Here is an 18459-nt window from a genome sequence, read left to right on the forward strand (position 1 = left end):
TTTCCAATGATGGCTTTTTTTTATCTAATTCTCTATATATTTCATTTTCATTATGTAAAATTTGCGTAGTCAGTGAAAGGTACTAGCAAATAACACGAAATTTAATACATCTGGATGGAATTAGTTTGTTTGTAATTAGTCAATTAGTTGATTCTTGTGGATGTTTGGTTTGATAAATTAGAAGAATTAATGTAACACAATAAGTAACTGTAATATAGCAACGATAATTATATTTTAATATTAAGACTGTTTCTGATATTGAAGGACTATCTGATTATCTTATATTCAATTGTAAATCTCTATAACGTCGAATCATTCTGCATATTGACATAAGAGGATCGATATAATAAGTATGCTGCACATGGTCGTTAAATCCCTTGAGGGAAGAATTTATTCAACTCAGAAACAGATCATTGTTTCTCAGTTCATTTATATGTATTTATTTAAAATATATGTATTGAACACAGAAGAATAGCACACACATATTGCTCTTATATCTGCATCTTTTAGAATCATGATTAGATTGAATAAAAAGCGGAACGCACACACATACATAAAAGCATCCTAAAAAAGAAGTAACGTGTTAATTTGCCAATAGACACTGAAGAAATGAATAAATATAAAACATATCCTATCAGTCATGAAAGATATCGATAGACAAATGCTCCTTCCACGATTTCGCGCAAAACGCATAATTCGATCGTTAGAGTGCCATTAAAACTTCGCCAGAAGGTTCCCACCGGCCTCGACACGAACTTCTCTTCTTCTCCTTCTTCTTCTTCGTTTGAAATCCTTCCTAGAAGTCGTAGAACGGCGAGGTGATACTCGCAACTGACCCGATACTAGTACGCTCGCGTGCGAATCGCGAACTGGGACGACTCGTTACCGGCAAGCAGAACTCGCGGGTCTTCTCTTTTCCGTTTGTCTTTCTGTATGAAGCCAATATAGCATGGTTTCGTGGAATTCCCTCGGTGAGAAAACGCAAGATAGTTGGAAGCTTGGGGTACGAGGGTCGTGAAGCTTCCAAGGGGAAAGAAATCTCGGAGGAAAATTATAGTTTTCACGTCACGAAATCTTGCCTTCTCCGTCGCTTTTCTTCTTGAACTTTATGGAATTGATGACTTAACTATAGTCTCTATGGAACTGTAATTTTCTTATAAAGCGATAGAACTTTGTATGAAAAGTTCGAATTATTATCTTGCCAATTACCAGGATCGTAAAAGACTTTGAAAAGAAATTTTCAAATTTCCCCTTCAAAAAAATCAGTTTATCGAAATACTCAACTATGATTACTGTTTAGCTTATTATATACTTGCATTAGGACAATTTGAGGGAAATACGTCATATGAACGAGATGAAATCCAATTTAAAGTTTATGGTACAGCGTATACCGAAGCATTTATCCTTATTTCAGAAAATTTCCATTTTCCATTAGAGTCTCCAGTGGCAAAAGGAAAGATGCATAGTGGAGATTAACATTAAAAGATGTAATTGTAATCAGTCCAGTTATTCCAAAAAGAATATGAATCGTTTCAAAATTATTAGATATAAAAATACCTTGCAGAAGATACAAATAGTTTTATGATTCACCCTAAGTACAACGCCTCAGGGTCAACCATGTACCATCTTCTGCTCCTTCCACTTTGAAACTTGATAACGTTGAAACGCTAAAAAATTCCCTATTTTGCACGCTAATGAGAAAAAGCCTGTCGATACATGATGTTGCCCGAATTCTTAGATCCTTTTTCGATCCTGTGGATCGTGCGCGAATGCCAAGAGAGAGGGCTCGGATTTACCGGCGAAATGTTGGATTTATTAGATCGAGATACGCGTGGGCGTGCCTGGACGTGCCCCCCTGCCCACCCCTTTGGCCTTACCGTTAGCTACGTGCACGAGAGACTCTGCGAAGCTCGCGATGCACAAGCCAAACTAACCTAGACACATCGGAGAAGAGCACACCACGAGCAGAAGGAACACGCACACGCGTAGGTTGAGCCGAGAAAGTGAAGGAGGATCATCGCCAGCAGACGTGGCTTGATGAAACTTTGAAACTCCTTCCTCGAGACGTTGTTGTTGCGCGTCGTTCTAGGAATCGAGAGAAAAAGAGGGAGAGAGGGACGTAGGTATCGTGAATTCGATCGTCGGCGCCGAACGATGATTTATGGACGAGTAGAGCGAGAAAGAGGGTGAATTCGTAAGAACGAACGACGAGAACGAGGAAGAAAAACGGAGGAGGAAGAAGAAGAAGATCGAAGAACCGAGGGAAAGCAATATGGAATCGAACCCGCGTTGGGGTTACTATACTATCGTCGATGGAGATCCATACTAGTCGTGGGAATCGTGAATCATCCCCCTTGGACGAAGAAAACGCGTGGAAGCCTCTTTCTCTGTTTGAAAATATTCGCTGCAATGGTTGAAGGAATAGTCAAGTGACGATGGTGGATTGCGTGTCGTTAACACGAAGCGTTAACGAGATGCGTAATGTCGGGAAAGAGGCGAGAGCGGAAGTCTGGTGCCTATGGTTCTGGTTGGTCTGTATGTGGTTATATGGAAGGGAAAGTCCATGCAGGGTAGCACGGTAGGAAGAGAATGTCGAGACCTAACTACGACCTATCTAAGACCGATTCACCAACACACAAAAGCGGTACTAGAGGAAGCCTTTTCCTTTACCTCCTGGCGGCAAGCAACGCCGCTGCAACTCGCCAGGTTATTTACAGCTTCTTGGCATGGAGGTGAGCTCTCGCAGAGCCCGACCACTGCCAGCAAGAAGGAAGTAAGGATGATTTATATCCGCTGCTACCAGTGCTGCTCCCAACCCGCGATAATACCAATCATTATCATCGCTTAATAACAGGCATTACTGCCAACATTGAAATAATGTGTGTGTACCCCAAGCTGGCTCAGCCATGGCTGACCCATTCCTACACCATCGCGAAAGATACTCCCTCTCTCTCTCTCCCTCTCTCTCTCTCTCTCTTTCTCTCTCGCGATCTTTTCTACTTCCATTCTTCCCTTGTCGTTTCTTTGTTACACACGATCTTCACCACCACTATCAACATTATGCTTTAACATCGCCACCTACTCTTTCTTCCTGTTTCTCTATGAATCTCATGGTTTGACGTGCGTACATATACGTGGGTATACAGGGGGCACAGAGGATCTTCGTACGGACGATCTTCGTACAGAGGATCACGGGTTGATATCGTAGGCTGGGGCGCCCTTTTTACCATAAAGTTGGTCAGGTGCAAGAGCGCGCGCCACAAACGAAACGCATTGCGCCGCCGGTGATCTTCCTGAAAGATCTTCGAAGAAGGCGGGGAACGGGAGGAGGCTTTCGTTCCCTTCTTGGTGCAGGGATTCCTCGCACGAGGGAGGAAGGAAGAGGGCGCGCTTCTGCCGGTCGAAACCCCTCGAGCCTGTTTTGCGCGAATTCTTCTCGACTCCGCCGTGGTTCTCCAACTCAAGGGACCGCGTTTGCTCATCTCCTACGTCCAGATATTTTTAGTTTCGACATCGTAATAATTTCTCAGAAAGTCGAACGCGCTTTCTTTCACCCCCAAGTTCGCGCTTTTTATCAAGCTCGGGGTGAAAAGTTTACCATTTGAAGAATTATGAAGTTAAAAAGAAATATAGAATCGTGTGGAAGATACAGAAGCATAATTTCTGAGGTTAATAAAAGGCGATGCTGTGATTCTTGTTTAATTACGTAGAAGGCATGTTTATTCATCATCCCTGAATTGAACCTTCTTTATGATTACACTCATTAACCTTCAATTGGTATGGTGAAATGTTGGTTACGTAACCAGTGGGGTAGTGTCAATGTGATAAAAGAAGTAGGTTAAACGTACGCTTTATCTAGCCGGCCATACCATTGTGCTCGTGTTAATGTCTGTTCTATAACTGGCTATTAGTTTCTGTGTTGAAGAAAGAATAGAAAAAGATCAAAATTCAATGCAACTGTTTCGAATTTGTCTAACGTAACTTGTCAGAAATCATGATATATAAAATTCCACGTTACTATTTTATTATGTCAGTATGACTTCTTGAGTCACGGCTTCTCCACTAAGAGAGTAATACATCTGAAATATCAGCAATTTTCAACATATAAAAAAATTAACCCTGTAACTGAGTTTGCTTTAAAATGTCACAATTACTCGATAAAATTATATCGTTTAATAAGAAGGATATCACAATTCGAAAGATTGCTTTAACTCTTCTTTTGATAATAAGCAACAAGCATGAATATTTAATTTTATATTTTGTTAGAAGCTTGCAAAATCTAAAGACTGTTGGCTAAATTGTAAAAGAAGCCATATTTTTTCACTCCTAAATAGTTGAGCAATGAATAATTCTATGCTTCGAACCAACTTCAATTCCCTGAAGACTTTGCGTTTCTTAGTCACACCACTTTTCTAGCGAACCTATCAACGTTCTAATCTTAGAACTCCAACGAAAAAAAAGAAAAATAATTAAAATTCTATCGAACTGTTGCACGTATGATCACACATATTTAGACAAGAAATCTTCGATATCGTTATTATAGGGAAAAAAAGAGAATCTTTGAAAAGCTTGAAGAAATCACGGTATACACGCGACCAGAGTATTGGACGAAATAAAAGGCGCTCCTTATTCGTGGCGCCCCTCATAACTCGTCGACACGGTGGCGCTAATTTTCGCGTGGTGTACTAAAAAAATCGTGGCGGACTGGCGTTTCTGCAAACATCGAACTCGTCTGCCGGTAATTATTGGTATTTGAGGCACTGTGGGAGGTCCCGCGAGGCACGCCAGCTCTTTCGATCCACGTACATGAACACGCCGCTGCGTGAAAATAATTATCGGCCTTCTCCGGTTCTTCAAGAGTCCGGACCTGCCATCGGTGAAGAGAGAAAGAACCACGCCATGGGGAAGGGGGACACCTTGGCAGCCATCGATAAAGGAAAGACGAGTTTCCGCTGCTCTTTTACCTTCCTTTTCCTTTCTCCTGATTGGAAAAATGCGATCGCTTTTTGTTTCTTTTCTACACTATGCTTGCATTTTATTTTTGGCACTTTAAAATTCGAACGTGATACAAAATAGTTTTGTTTGATTTTTATTTGATGCATTTATGAGAAATTGAAAGGTACAGTAATTCACAGAATGCAGATTGACATGCAGAAATTACACGTTTGGATATGGAATATTCGAACTGAGAATATTGTGGGGAATTTGTATTAATATTTTCATAAAGTCCCGTTCAATAATTGTAGATTTATAATCGCAGACGAATAATCGCGTAAGTCCTACAAATAGATAAATTTTCTTGCGATTGAAAATACCAATTACTAAAAAGCTTTTCTATCCCCGCAATAACAAGAAGATTGAAATGTCGTGTTGTATCCATCCAATTCAACCGAAACGACAGTCGTCACGAACCTTAAACTCTTCATTGTGATCCACAGAGCCACAGAATCGAATAATTCGTTTACAGTTAGTGGAAGTTTCTTTATCAGTGAGAGACAGTTAGCAGAAATTCCACTGTTCGTGTTAATATTTGCCCGGTCGCGGGAAAAAAGAGTTGTGGTCGCGAGATTCGACAGAACCGTAAAACGTTTGAAAGAGAAAGATTAACAAGAGCCGGTGGCTAAACGGAAGGTGGAAGAAAAAGTAGGCAATTACTTCAAGGATAAAGATTTGCTCGTGTTTTACAGGCATAATCGCAAATCGGCACGGCGGATTTATTTTATTTTTATTTTTCGGCCCATTGAACACTATTAATTACTTTCGATATTTTCCATCACGGGGAACGGAGTAGCGCGACATGATTACGTCAAGCGTGTATGACACGCGTGAAACGACAGGCGAAACAGTGCACGAGTTTCGTAGCCTGGGCAGAAAAACTAGTATTACTAGATTCGCTTTTTTATTAACCGGGAACGGTTAAATGTGTTTCCCTGACGAGGACAAAAAGTAACGCGCGATGGAAGGCATCAAATATTAACAAGAACGTCGAACGGCAGTAACTGATAACGAGCGTGAAATTTGTCTTTTGTGAAAAAGGAACAGACTCCTGGTGCTTCAAAGAAAAAATCATGAAGTTTCATCGAGTAAAGTATTATTTCAAGTATAAATTCATTTCTAGCTGGTATCACTGTGATATCGTACCAAGGTTGACGAGATGCACGATTTATAAACGTATGAAACGTATGCGAAAGAAAACTCGACTATTAAAGCAATATTTATGTGGAACGTTGATCGAGTAAAAACTGTCGGGTATATCTGGGTGAAGGAAAGTACACAGCAAGCCCGAAGACGTATGATTATAGCGACAACGCAGGCCATTAGACAACGGAAACATCAATCCTGTAGCGCGTTGCATCGTGTACGACAACTTTCGTCGAATCCGAGGGAAAGTTTAAACCGTGTCGTTGCCGACGACGATGCTGTCGCCGGACATCGTACAATAAAACAGCCTGGACACGAATAAAGGGATGCGCACACGCATAAAGCGATTCAAACGTACCAACAGTGACTATAGTGATTCGTTGCGAGCCTCGTTTGGAGGAACAAATTACTCGTTTCCTCTCATCGATGTCCCATTCGAAGGATTGTTATTGAAGAATTATAAGCTGAAAAATATTTTCAAAATATCTCTTCCGTGTCTGCAAATTCTACTAATTATTTCTGTACTAATATTTACTAATATTTTGGTTTTTGTATGTCAAATCAAAGGAAAGCAAGTGTTTTTACCTAACCATAGAATTCTTTGAAGACTCTTATAAAAGAGATTCATACTAGAAGAATTCGTCGCAAGAAGAATCTTCGTTTTCTTTCATTTTTCTGATTTAGGATATTCAGATGAACCAGCGAAGATTTTTTTTCAATAATGAAAAATTAGCTGTTAATAACTGATACGAACTAGACATGGGCCATAATTTATTGATTGCATTTAAGTTTCTTCAGAATTATACGCAATTTTCACTACTATTAAAAATTTTTGCAATTTTAGACATGTCATCACTGTTAAAATCTCCAGTTCCATTACAATTCTCTAGTTTCCGAGCCCAAAATGCAGCTCGGAAATACTTCTTTCTGCAGTGATGCTTTAACGAATTCAGAAGGAGGAAAACAAAAAATAGATAATGCAACGGGTTAACGAGCCATGTTAGATAACAAGGCCAGGCCGGAATAAAATTGAATTAAACAATGTCGTGCACGATTCACGTGGATCACGGGTGGATGTACGAAAATACACAAGGGCGCGCGTGTGGTGGCACACGAACGTTCCGCGGAATAATAAGTCGTGCCATGCCGCGGATCGCGTGCCACGCCGCGAAACTTTCCCATTTGTAGCCGGTGGTCGACAGATACAAGCCGATAGCGAGACACGTCGCGTCGGTCTGCAGCCTCTATTAGTTTTATTGCGAGAATACACCGATAACGCTACCGAGAGGCTGGCAAACGGGGATGGCGGAACGTAACGCGGAGACAAGAAGTTTTATTCGTCGAACGTATCCCTATTTTGACACGTAACTGCCGTACATACGATCAGATAATAACGCGATAGGCTGCGTCGATATCAGTTACTTTGATAGCAAATAGGAAGAAGCGCGAGATTGGGAGGATGCAAAAGAAAGATTAGAGCGAAGAGGAGGAAAGCTGCTTAGATCGAAGGAAAGAAAAGCAATGAATCGGTTAATCGGTTTCCTTGCAACTACGATGGTTGCTGTTTCATGTCGAGTGCGATTCAATACGGTTTTCAGATGAATTGGTTGCCTTTTAAGGGTATAATAGCTAAACTTCGATTTCTGTTCGTCGTACGGATTTATTAGGATTTTAGGATACTGAGATACTTTATCTTTAAAGAAATTATATTACATATTTGAGATTTCCATTTGTTGAATGTTGAACAAGAAATTTTTAATTCCTCTTTTTATCATAGTACTAAGGTAGTAATATATAATAAATTAGTATCGTTATTTATATACCGAATTATGTTACGATCTGATAAATACTACTATATTATATTCACAGAATTGATGTGTTAATAGTTACTGAGAAATAGAAGGTCTATTAGTCTTTACTACGTTGTCGCTTTTTTCATCAAGTTTGCATTACCTCCTTTATAAAAACTTCGTTATTACACTCCTTCGTGGAATTTGAATTTTCTCTGTTCAAATAATTTTGCAACAATTTTAATCACGTAGTGCTAGCAACAGATCAAATGAATATAGTGAATGTACCGTAAATTCTAAATTTAATTCCTTCATTCTTTCCTTGATATAAAACTATCACACGACGCATTTTTGTCTTTTTTTTTGTTAACAAAATATTGACAATTTGTGAAGATATACTTGCGGTCGCAATACATACTAAAATACTAAACTATGAAGATAGAAGAATAAATCCTAATTACGAGGTGCAAAAAAATTGTCAAAAAATGCCAGAGTTGTGCCAGGTAGTTTCTTTCATGAGACAAACGAGTAAATATTAATTACTATTACCATACGAACCGCCTAATGCCGTGAAAGACAATGCGGCTGACATTCGCGTCCAAGCTGGCGCACCACTTTCACGCGGCCGTCGCCAAACACCGGGGCTGAACAAACGGTATTCGCCTAATGATTCATACGCGAGTCCGTCCAGCAGAATCATCAATTATATTCGAGCCATTGTTCCGCGACTGGAGACCGGGCCCCCATTATCTAATACATCTAACCTACAAAACTCGTAGCTACGTCGAGCCATACTCCGCCATAGTCGAGTTCTACCACGAGTCCACCTTTGAATCTGATAATAAACGTCGAACAGAAAGAGAGAGAAACGGTAATATTCTACAACTAGTTACATAAAACTCCTAAATCAAGTAAAAAGTTCAGGGACAAAGTTTTACTGCTTGCAAATCGACTTATAAGAATTTTCATATGATTTTCATGTTTGATTTATAGCAGGCGATCGAGACGGTAATTATTAATTAATTAATGGTAATAAACATTGAACAGAAAGGAAGAGAAATATTCCGTAGCTGTATAAAGTTGCTAAATCAAATAAAAAAAACTCACAGACAAAATTTATCTGATTGTGAATCGATTCATAAGAATCTTCATTTGAATTTTACGTTTGATTTATAATGGCTGATCGAAATATAATAAGAGTCATTAATTAATCGTTTCATTGTTCCTTGGCGAGAAACTGAGTTCGTTATCTGTAGTCGATCGGTATTGATAAGTACAGACGAAAGGCTCGCCAAAGTAGCACCGGAGGCATGTGTACGACGCCAGTGATAGTCAGATAAATGGACGCAGATAAACGAGCGGAAAGCGAGGGAAAGGTTGGAGATACGGGGCGGAAAGACACATGTACGAGCGGTTATTCGCGAATCGACGTCTGCTGCGACCACGTTTCGAAAGTGATCCGGTGTTACGTAGTGTTCCGGTAGCTAGGAAAAGATAATGTGTTTTTTTGTTACATTTTCTTTTTTTTAACATCTTTGCCTTTTGATTAGAAACCAATCGTCTCTAAAGAATACTTAATTTTGTTTTACTGCTTCGGTCTCGTAGGAAGTTTTAGAAATTTCTGCACGTAAGTGCCTCCAATAAGTAAAAGAACAAATAAGCAAATAGATTTGTCATATTGCGTGTTAATTTTAATATCAAAAATAGTCGTACACGATTTATTACAGCAAATAGAATTATTAAATAATCTAAAATACTATATAAGTCTGTGGTAACGGAAAAGACGTAGATAATTAACACACTACTTAAAACATAGTTTTCCGTGTTACATCGATTTACATACCTATCACGTGTGTGCCTATACATTGTATTTTAATGATCGTTTTAACATCAATTTTTCTTACAATATTGTATGAATAACATGTCAATCACTCGAGTTGTGAGACCTTTTTCTTTCTATTTGCTTGGGCGTTGCGATAATATCATAGTAGCAGCAATTTCATAATTGTTTTGTATCAAACCTTGTAATATTAAACCAGAGTAAAGAATATTTCTAAAGAGAGAAAATTAATCTAACATCTTGAATAACCAAGAAATTAAATTTTAATTTGTCTTTCACTTCTCTATAGTATCTCGCTAGTAGAATGAAAAATATAAAAAGGAAAGATAAACGAGGTTTCGCTTGTCTATTTGAAAGGCCTCTTTTCCTTCACTTCGAAATCTTTCTCTCTTTTTCCATTCCAACATCACGTCGATCGATCAATCGAATCGAGAAGCCCGAATCACTTTTTGTACACTTCGTGTAACGCGATCTTCATTTTTCATCCTCTTAGTTCCATCTCCTCCACATACCAACATCTTAAACTACATACACATTTACGATTCACGTTTGGATATATACTCTCTCATGCATGAATAATAATTATTTGCACGTTAATTTTCACCTTACTTCCCACGGCTCTCGGATTTTCTGCAAATGCATCGCGTGTTGCATCAAAATTTTCTGCGACCTTGATCCTGATGCACGAACGGTACCAGTTATTTATTAATCATTGTCCAAAGGTGTTGAGGATATGCGAGTAAAGGCAAGAAGAATTCGTTACATGAAACTCTAGTTAATCCTGGTTCATTCCTATTAAAGAATGTTGGCACACGAATCGAAGAATAAATCTTGCATTGCAAACCGTTCCTGTTATAGAAAGTTTCGTTGGAGAGAATGGAAAAATCTCGTTTGAATTCTCGAAGTTCCACGCAATGGCGCGCGGATAAATGCAGCGAAAGGCGTTACACTGTCGATCGATCGTTGCTTTTATATATCGCCCTTTGAGTGACAGCATTATCTTATTCCCGTAGCGTACAAAGTGATCGATGTAGAGGGGTAGTTCGGCTCGATCGTTCACCGGTCGCCGTAATATCGATATCGAGTACTATCTACGTCTTTCATGCCCTTTTCAATAATAAATAACAGGAAGTATAGAGGATGATCCACCGGTGCGTAGCTTTCGATGGCCACTTAGAGAGGTGCTGGAACTTGCAAAGCGCGTTAGACACTCTTAAGGGAACCTTACGTGGACCTTGATAGAATATTTTCAGAATATCGGCTAAATATTTGACATACATTTAAACGAACATCGAATAAAACTTTGGCTGAATTTTTGGTAAATATTGGGCAAAGCTTTGCACAAATTTCGAGTGAATTTTGGAATGAATTTTGAATGATACTTCGGGTGAATGTATTAGGCGAACTTCGGATGATCATTTGATAAACCTCTATGCGAACATTGGTCAAACTTTTTCAACAGCGTCAGTTCCAGAACATTGAATAAACCTCTGAGTGAATTTTAAGTAAATCTTGGATAAGTACTGTAAACAGCTGAACGTTAGATAAACTGTGGATGAAATTCTTAAGTGAAATTTGCACATTAGATGCGCACATTGAGCGAACCTTTGAATGACTGTTGAGTGAATTTTGGACGAATATTGAGCGAAGGTCGGGTGTACTCTGGATACCTCGAATCTTCGGGGGTAAACGTACTTCGGAACATTCAGATTTCGAATTCACTCGGCGTGCAGTTCTTCCCTTGGTGTGCGCGACTTTCGAATCTCGTTTCGACGCGTTGGCATTCCCAGGGCCAATGAGGAGAGATCGACCACGTTGGTCGGCGAAGACGAAGAAAAAGGAACCACCACGCCCAAGGTACGTGGCAGGAACGCAGACGGTCGTGTTGGTACCTATGTAGCCGCGTCTACGTGTCTATCCCCTTTGCACGTACACGTTTCTGCTCGCGACGATGTGTACTTCGCGTGTACAAGTACTCTCTATCCTTATTGCCCGCTTTCTTTCTTTCTCTTTCTTTCTGTCGGTGTAGCAGCACAGCGGCACGAACGCGCTACCACGTCCTCAAATTGAAGTCTCGAAGAAAAAGAGATGCGTGGCCTCACTTCTCTGGTTCAGATCTCCTCCACCGTTCTTTCTTCTTCTTCTTTTCGTATCGTCTTCGTCGTTTTCCGTGGCGAAGTTGAACACCACGAGCAAACCAAAGGGCAACCGAGAAGAAGGAAGGAAGGGAGAGGGAGGTAAAGGCGCGGATAAGAAGATGTCGAAGAAGGGACGACACAGAGGGAAAGAGATACAAAGAGACGAAGCGGTTTCGAAGCGAGGAGGAGGAGACCAGCAACGAAGGGAAGATGGAAGAGTCTCTGAAGGCTCTGTAGGCGCCATGTTGCTGGCGATGACAAGAAACCCGATGCGACGGTAGCAGGGCCAACGGAGCAGGCACAGGCGCTTGCTCGAACGCCTTGATTGGCCGATTACAGATTATACACGGTACACCCTGAAGAGATGCATCGGCCGTAAGCTTCGTCGGGATCAGCTACCGCGGTGCTGCGGAGACTTGGTCGAGGATGTTGCGTCGAGTATGATTCACGAAGATTTGGAAGCGTCGCAATGGAAACTACCCTTGTGTGGAAAAGAAATAGTAGGAAATAGAGAAAGATATTGAAGAAGCTTTAGAAATACGTACGTACCTTTGCTAAACTTGAGAATTTTGAGAATTTAGATTGACCAGGGTAAATCGTTGTTTAGTAGTAATTTTATCAATCGATAAGTTTTTCAGGAATTTTTCTCCTTAAAGTACAGTTCAAGAATGATCAGAAGCTTTGTAGTGGAATGTACTCTTATGATAAAAGAAAGGAGCGAAATATGGGCAATACCGAAGAAATGCTAGGGAAAGCTATGTAAAATTTAATAATTCTGTGAATTTTGATCCGATGAATGTAGAAATCACTGTATTAATTTCCTTCACAAATTTCGCACCTTGAATTACGCTTAAAGACTCGGAAGCTTAGTATTAGAAGCTGCGCTCGTATAAACAGGAGAAGTGAAACGTGAATAATAAGATTGAAGAAACTTAAGAATTCCATGAATTTAGATACGGTGACGATTAATCATTTTTGCCAGCGATTTCCTCCTTCGAATATACTTTTAATATTTCCTACAAGAGGACAATATGTTGACATTCTTCTTTACGCGTCAAAGTTTGTAACAGTACAAACAAATAACTCAAGACTCAAGACTTTCTAGTTCTCCCTCAAAGTAACAAATTGAATTCAGAAATAGAAAATTCCGATTCTAGAGTCTTCTGTTGAAAGTCAACCAGTCGGAATGCTCTGTTCCGTGTTATTTTGCAAACAACCTGACACGGTGCCGCGATTACTCATCAGGCTTCGTCGAGCTCGATTCTCTGGCAGAAGGAGAAAGGGGAATAACTCCCGCGGAGCTCAGACTAATGAAATTATCCGGTCCGGGACCCCCTGCAACGACATCAGCAACCTACGACAGCCAGTTATCCCGTGATTACGCGATACGCAGTTACGTATCACGATGTGTGTACCTATGAGAAAACCTCTAGCCTTTTGACATCTATCGAACCCCTCGAGGAAGGGAGGGGGGCTAAATACAAATAAATCAATTTGGGGTCAATTTCCATTGTGAAATCAGGGCTATTATTTGACATACTTAATATCTACGAGCAATAAATCATGGTTGAACTGATTGTATCTAAAGTACATTGCTATTTCTCTGCGGAAGCTGCATACACTTTTTATCAAACGTCTTTCCTTAGTTATCTCTGGTATGTTTGGTGTAATTAATTGTATTTGTTTCAATTGCACGGTTTAATGTTTTGTTTCTTTTTCTGTTAACTTTTGTATTAAAAATCTTCATTAATATCTAGCCTCAAAAATTCCAATGATTGAATTAGTGGTTATTTTTTAGAATCTAGTAGATTAATTTTAGATAATTGAGACGGCGCAACGTACACGTCGCTAGCAGGGAATGTGTAAATCAACGAGCAATACCGATACATCCGATTTAATCTATATTTCACAGAGAAATTTTTGAGAATATTCTAAGAAAATTATGCGTAATAATACAAAAAGTCTGGTAATTGAAACAGGGGAGAAATAATAGTCTTATAAATAATTGAATAACGAGAAAAAGATTCTTCCATGATTTTTACGATAACTCAAACCTTCCACGTGAATTAATCGTAACAATCAATCACTGCGGAGCTGATCACTATAATCTCGCACCATCTATATGGCATTGATAAACGCAGTTGAAGGAATTTTCCCTCGGCTCGCCTCTTTTTCCAGTCGAAAGTAGTCAAAACTTAATTAGGGTAACCGGATTCAATCGAAGAGTCGTAAAACTGACAAAACTTGAAGAATTTCGCAAAATCACGAATGCAACTTTAATCGAATACATTGCCGACATAGCGCATAAATCGTGGTCAGAGATATATCGAAATTAAGATTTCGCAAGCGGGTACGTTTCGTTTCAATTAGCTCGAAGGCGCGATCGCGGTCTAATAAATCGTTAATTGGGAGTCGTGGGATTATCCGCAAGAAATTCATGACTTCGAGGAGACCAGCATCAATTAGCTTTTGACCATAGGTTCAGCCTAATAAATCGTTAATTGGAAACCAAACCGGATAATTAGCGGAAAGCCAGTACCGATGTCCACCGTGAAAAACTAAAAAACTTCACGATCGTCCGGCTACTGGAATTATTTATGATCTTCTCGTTAGTGTCTCGCGGCTGATTTTCTCCCTGTTGCCGATACGCTGGACGTTAGTACTGGCAACCCTATCCTCCCGGTGTCCAGGGCGTGGCGGATCGGTGATTTAGTAAAGTCATTTGTGCCGATAATGCTGACAGATGCCGTCCATTGAGAGTCCTGTTACCCTGGACTCTCCGTGCAACAGGATCTTCTCGTGGTTTCGAGGGGTGGACGCGAAACATGACTATGTTTCGTGGATACCGCGCGGAAATTTGAAGAAAAGTTGCACACGTGGGTTAATTATAAAAATAGCAGAATTTTACTAGTAAAGTTTCACGGAAAAATTCGAACCGTGCTTAAAGATAACTATAGTTTCGAATTTAGAATGCAATTTTGGAAGATTAAAGGGCATACGACACGTAGCTGTCACTTGTGAATAATGCACGGCAGTTTGAAAAAAGACAGCGTATATGGATTGGTTAAAAAGTACAAGAATTCTACTAGTGCAGTATTATTGGAAAAATTTGAGCTGCGCTTGAAGATTATAAATTAATAAGATTGCAATTTTGGAAGAGTCAGGTCGGAAAATGTGAAACGTGAAAGATCGTCTTTGGCGAATATTTGGGGGCGAAATATTTTGCAGATAGAAAAATTGTTGAATTATATACAATTGTAAGATTGTGGAAAAGTTTCAATATGAGAAGATTCAAGGGGAGAATACGGAACGTGATCGCGAATATTCCGAAGAAGTGTCTTTAGCACGTGGATTAAATTAAATCTGCACGACTCGTGAACTAATCATACTTTAAGAATTCAAAGCTGGTCAGTTTCCTTCATGGAATGCAATTTATTTCAGCGATTCAGAATGCACAATTGTACAATTCGAAGAATGCAGACAAGCTACGACAATTTGTTCGGTAAATACACGCGGTAAAAATCCAGCGAAGAAGAATATCTTATAGAAATTAAATTAATTTAAAGCAACATTTGCAGTGATTCTCAGGGATTATACCAGAAATTTTCCGCGCCTTCCTCTATCTTAATGCAACATCCGAGGATATTACGAGCGTTCTTGGAGGAATTTTCTTACCATACGAAGCTGAACGCGTACCGAATGAAATTTTCATGGAAACCGCGCTTAATTGCCGGGAGATAACGTGAAAACGCAGTGGATTCCAGGCGTAAGAGTCACGGAACAACGTAAGCCCCGTGTTGATTCGCGTGACGAGTGCAACGTTCATCATCCCACCGACGATGTAGTGCACGTGAATTTCGTTGCACGTGAGAACAACGTACGTCGTATTAGTACTTCCGTGAGAGAAAATTGATCGCGAAAAGAAAGAAGAATTAAAGAAACAGGTACGACAAAAAAATAAAAAGAAATATAACACTTACCTGGGTTTGCGTCAGTCCAAGACTCGCCGCGAGCTCCGCTCTTTCTGGTAGCGCGAGATATTGTGTTCTCTGGAACCGCCTGTTAAGCTGTTGCAACTGAAGACTACTATAAATAGTCCTTGGCTTCCTCATCTTCTTGCCTTTACCGTTCCTCAAGGAACCGCCGCCACCACCGCCGAGCTCATCGACGAGACTGCCACCCTTGTCACCCAATGGCGAGAGGTCTGCGAACATGCACCACCCTAACATCAACTTTCAGAATCCTCATCACCGATTGTGTACGAACTAAAGAGAAATTTAACGAAAACCTAAACAAAACTATTCGACGGATACTTGATTTATGACACATTTAGAACGACAGAACGATTTAATTAACTGATCCAAATTCGAAGCGATTCGTTGATGTTTGTAGGAAGAGAAAAGAACGAAAGGAATGGAAAGAGAAATTAGTTGAAAGAAAAGGATGAAAGGCTTGTCGAAGATCGCGACAAAGGTTCGGGCGTAGGTAGCCGCGATAAATCATGATTAATCTCGTGTAATTTGCCACGTGTGATCGCTATCGTGGCGAACAATATCGGAGTGCTAACCATAGTGTAATTAATTAAAAAAAATTGTTATAAATTAATCATCGAATAATTACGCACCGACTAAATAAACGCATCGTGCCAACCCGGCGAACGCTATCGTACGTACGATCGCGCCATTATGTTTATACCCTAATTACAATGTAGCGTAATACGGCGCGCGGTGTGAATCCTTGAACGTAACACAGTCATTTAGAAATCCAAACAGGCCAGCCTTGTCATTTTCCACCTAATGCGGCGCGTTCAAGGAAATGTCATCCTGGAAAATTCACCATACGCGCGTGTCTGTATGTGCATGCTATGAAAATCGGCATAGTATAACATACATCAACATCGAACAGGTGTAGCAGAAAATTCTCGAACGTTAGCATGGTTGATAACAAAACTTGTAATTACCAACTTCTGAATTAGTAATTCGAAATTTCTAACTACTCGCGCGTGATCTTTTACCTTTATGAAATCTATAGCGATCAGTCGGATATTCATACGACGCGTGTATACATACATACGATATGATTTTTATGATTTATTGCTGGCCGTGTCACCAGTAACGAGGGCGTGGAAGACTGACCCGTGGATCAACGAGTTTCAAGATCGATCGCGGAACGACACGGAGATTTTGATTACGCGTAAAATGCCAGATATTAACAAGCAACCCCTGCTATACCTGATCTTTTCTTGCCAAGTTATATACGTACGTACACCATACTTGGCGGGACATTTACGATACGCAATCGCGTGTTAGGAGGAGTTACGGGGTCTTTCCATCGGCAAGGATTCTTCCAGAAGGCGGTGTCCTTCGTTTAACGAGACGTTTTTGCGCTGTCGTGACCGGTATCGTCGAATACATTAACCTACACGATTTTATGTCAGGTTGAACGCGATAATGCTTATTCGGTGTTTTATCGTGGCAGGTCAGTGGAGCCATGATGTCGCCGAATATAACGTGTCATTTCGAAAGGAATAATAGCCGTCACGTTATCTTTACGCATTTTTATGCAATGTCTTTGACATGCAGCGACGAGCTATTGATAGGACGCACTATGTTTCTGTGGAAAATATCGTAAATAGCTTAATTAAATACCAAGAAAAATTGTCTTTTTGCTGCGATTAATTAAAATTTTCAATTTTTCAATTCACAGTGTTAACCACTACTGGTAAGCAAGTTCATGGTACATTTATAATGCAGTATATTTTGTTTGAATGATGGTAATCAAGCTATCATTCTATCTGATTTCGGAATTAGATATGCTCTTCTTTTATTCTGATGGATTTATTACCTGCTTTTGAAAGAGTATGTTTTTCGAACCTAAGCAATTATTTTCCTTTCCTATTATCAATTTTAATATAAACTCAAAAAATCTACTAAAGTTTTTTCATACTTTTCCCTTTCGTTTGAAAATCAGGGAAAATATCGATATTAAAGATACTCGAAAGAATTTCTGTTTCATCATCGATTATCCATAAATCCCAAGAAACATAAAACTAGAACACACTGAAGACCAAAGACACTGCACACGAAACCGATACGAATTACCATTTTTATCGTTAAATTTCCAATGTTTGTACATTTATGGACAGTGCAAAATGCATGAAATATGCAAAAATATTGAAAATATTCAAAGTAGAATCTCCACATAGAATGCATTTCTATATCGAATTTTCATAAAAATACAAATTTACATAAGTATCCGTCCAAGCACAAACATCGTGAATTACGCTATAATGCATATACCAAACACATTGCCAATCATTCCATTGATTATGAATGAATCACCGCGATAATCACAACCTATGATGCAACATCGTGGCACAGAAGTGCATAAAAGCATAAAGTTCAGTGAAAACCGTAAGAAAAATCGGGAAACGAAGGAGAGGCACGGTTTTACGATACATTTTTCTTGGGAGTGCTTGTGCGTTGCAAGAGCTCGCGGAGTCATTAGCGCGACGGTGTATGCAAAGCGGTCGCTGAAAACCGCTCTGGTC

General features: G+C 39.7%; 1 protein-coding gene and 1 long non-coding RNA gene across 4 annotated transcripts in view; both read right to left on the bottom strand.

Annotated features, from left to right (window-relative positions):
- Positions 1 to 18459, bottom strand: part of LOC132911331 (homeotic protein distal-less) — a 98032-nt gene that overhangs the window by 71391 nt on the left and 8182 nt on the right. For 2 of the 3 annotated variants that reach the window (XM_060967943.1, XM_060967942.1), the window contains exon 2: positions 15890 to 16113. In XM_060967943.1, coding sequence (XP_060823926.1) covers positions 15890 to 16113 — 224 coding nt within the window. Of the gene's footprint in view, positions 1 to 15889; positions 16132 to 18459 lie in introns of all 3 variants that reach the window. The other variant, XM_060967941.1, reaches the window with a different exon arrangement.
- On the bottom strand, positions 9597 to 10681 carry LOC132911353 (uncharacterized). The gene is made up of 2 exons (XR_009658982.1): positions 10376 to 10681; positions 9597 to 10273 (listed from the first exon to the last, which is right to left on the bottom strand). It is a non-coding gene; the product is annotated as an uncharacterized LOC132911353 (long non-coding RNA).

This window comes from Bombus pascuorum, chromosome 10 (genome assembly GCF_905332965.1).
Source record: "Bombus pascuorum chromosome 10, iyBomPasc1.1, whole genome shotgun sequence".
NCBI lineage: Eukaryota > Metazoa > Arthropoda > Insecta > Hymenoptera > Apidae > Bombus > Bombus pascuorum.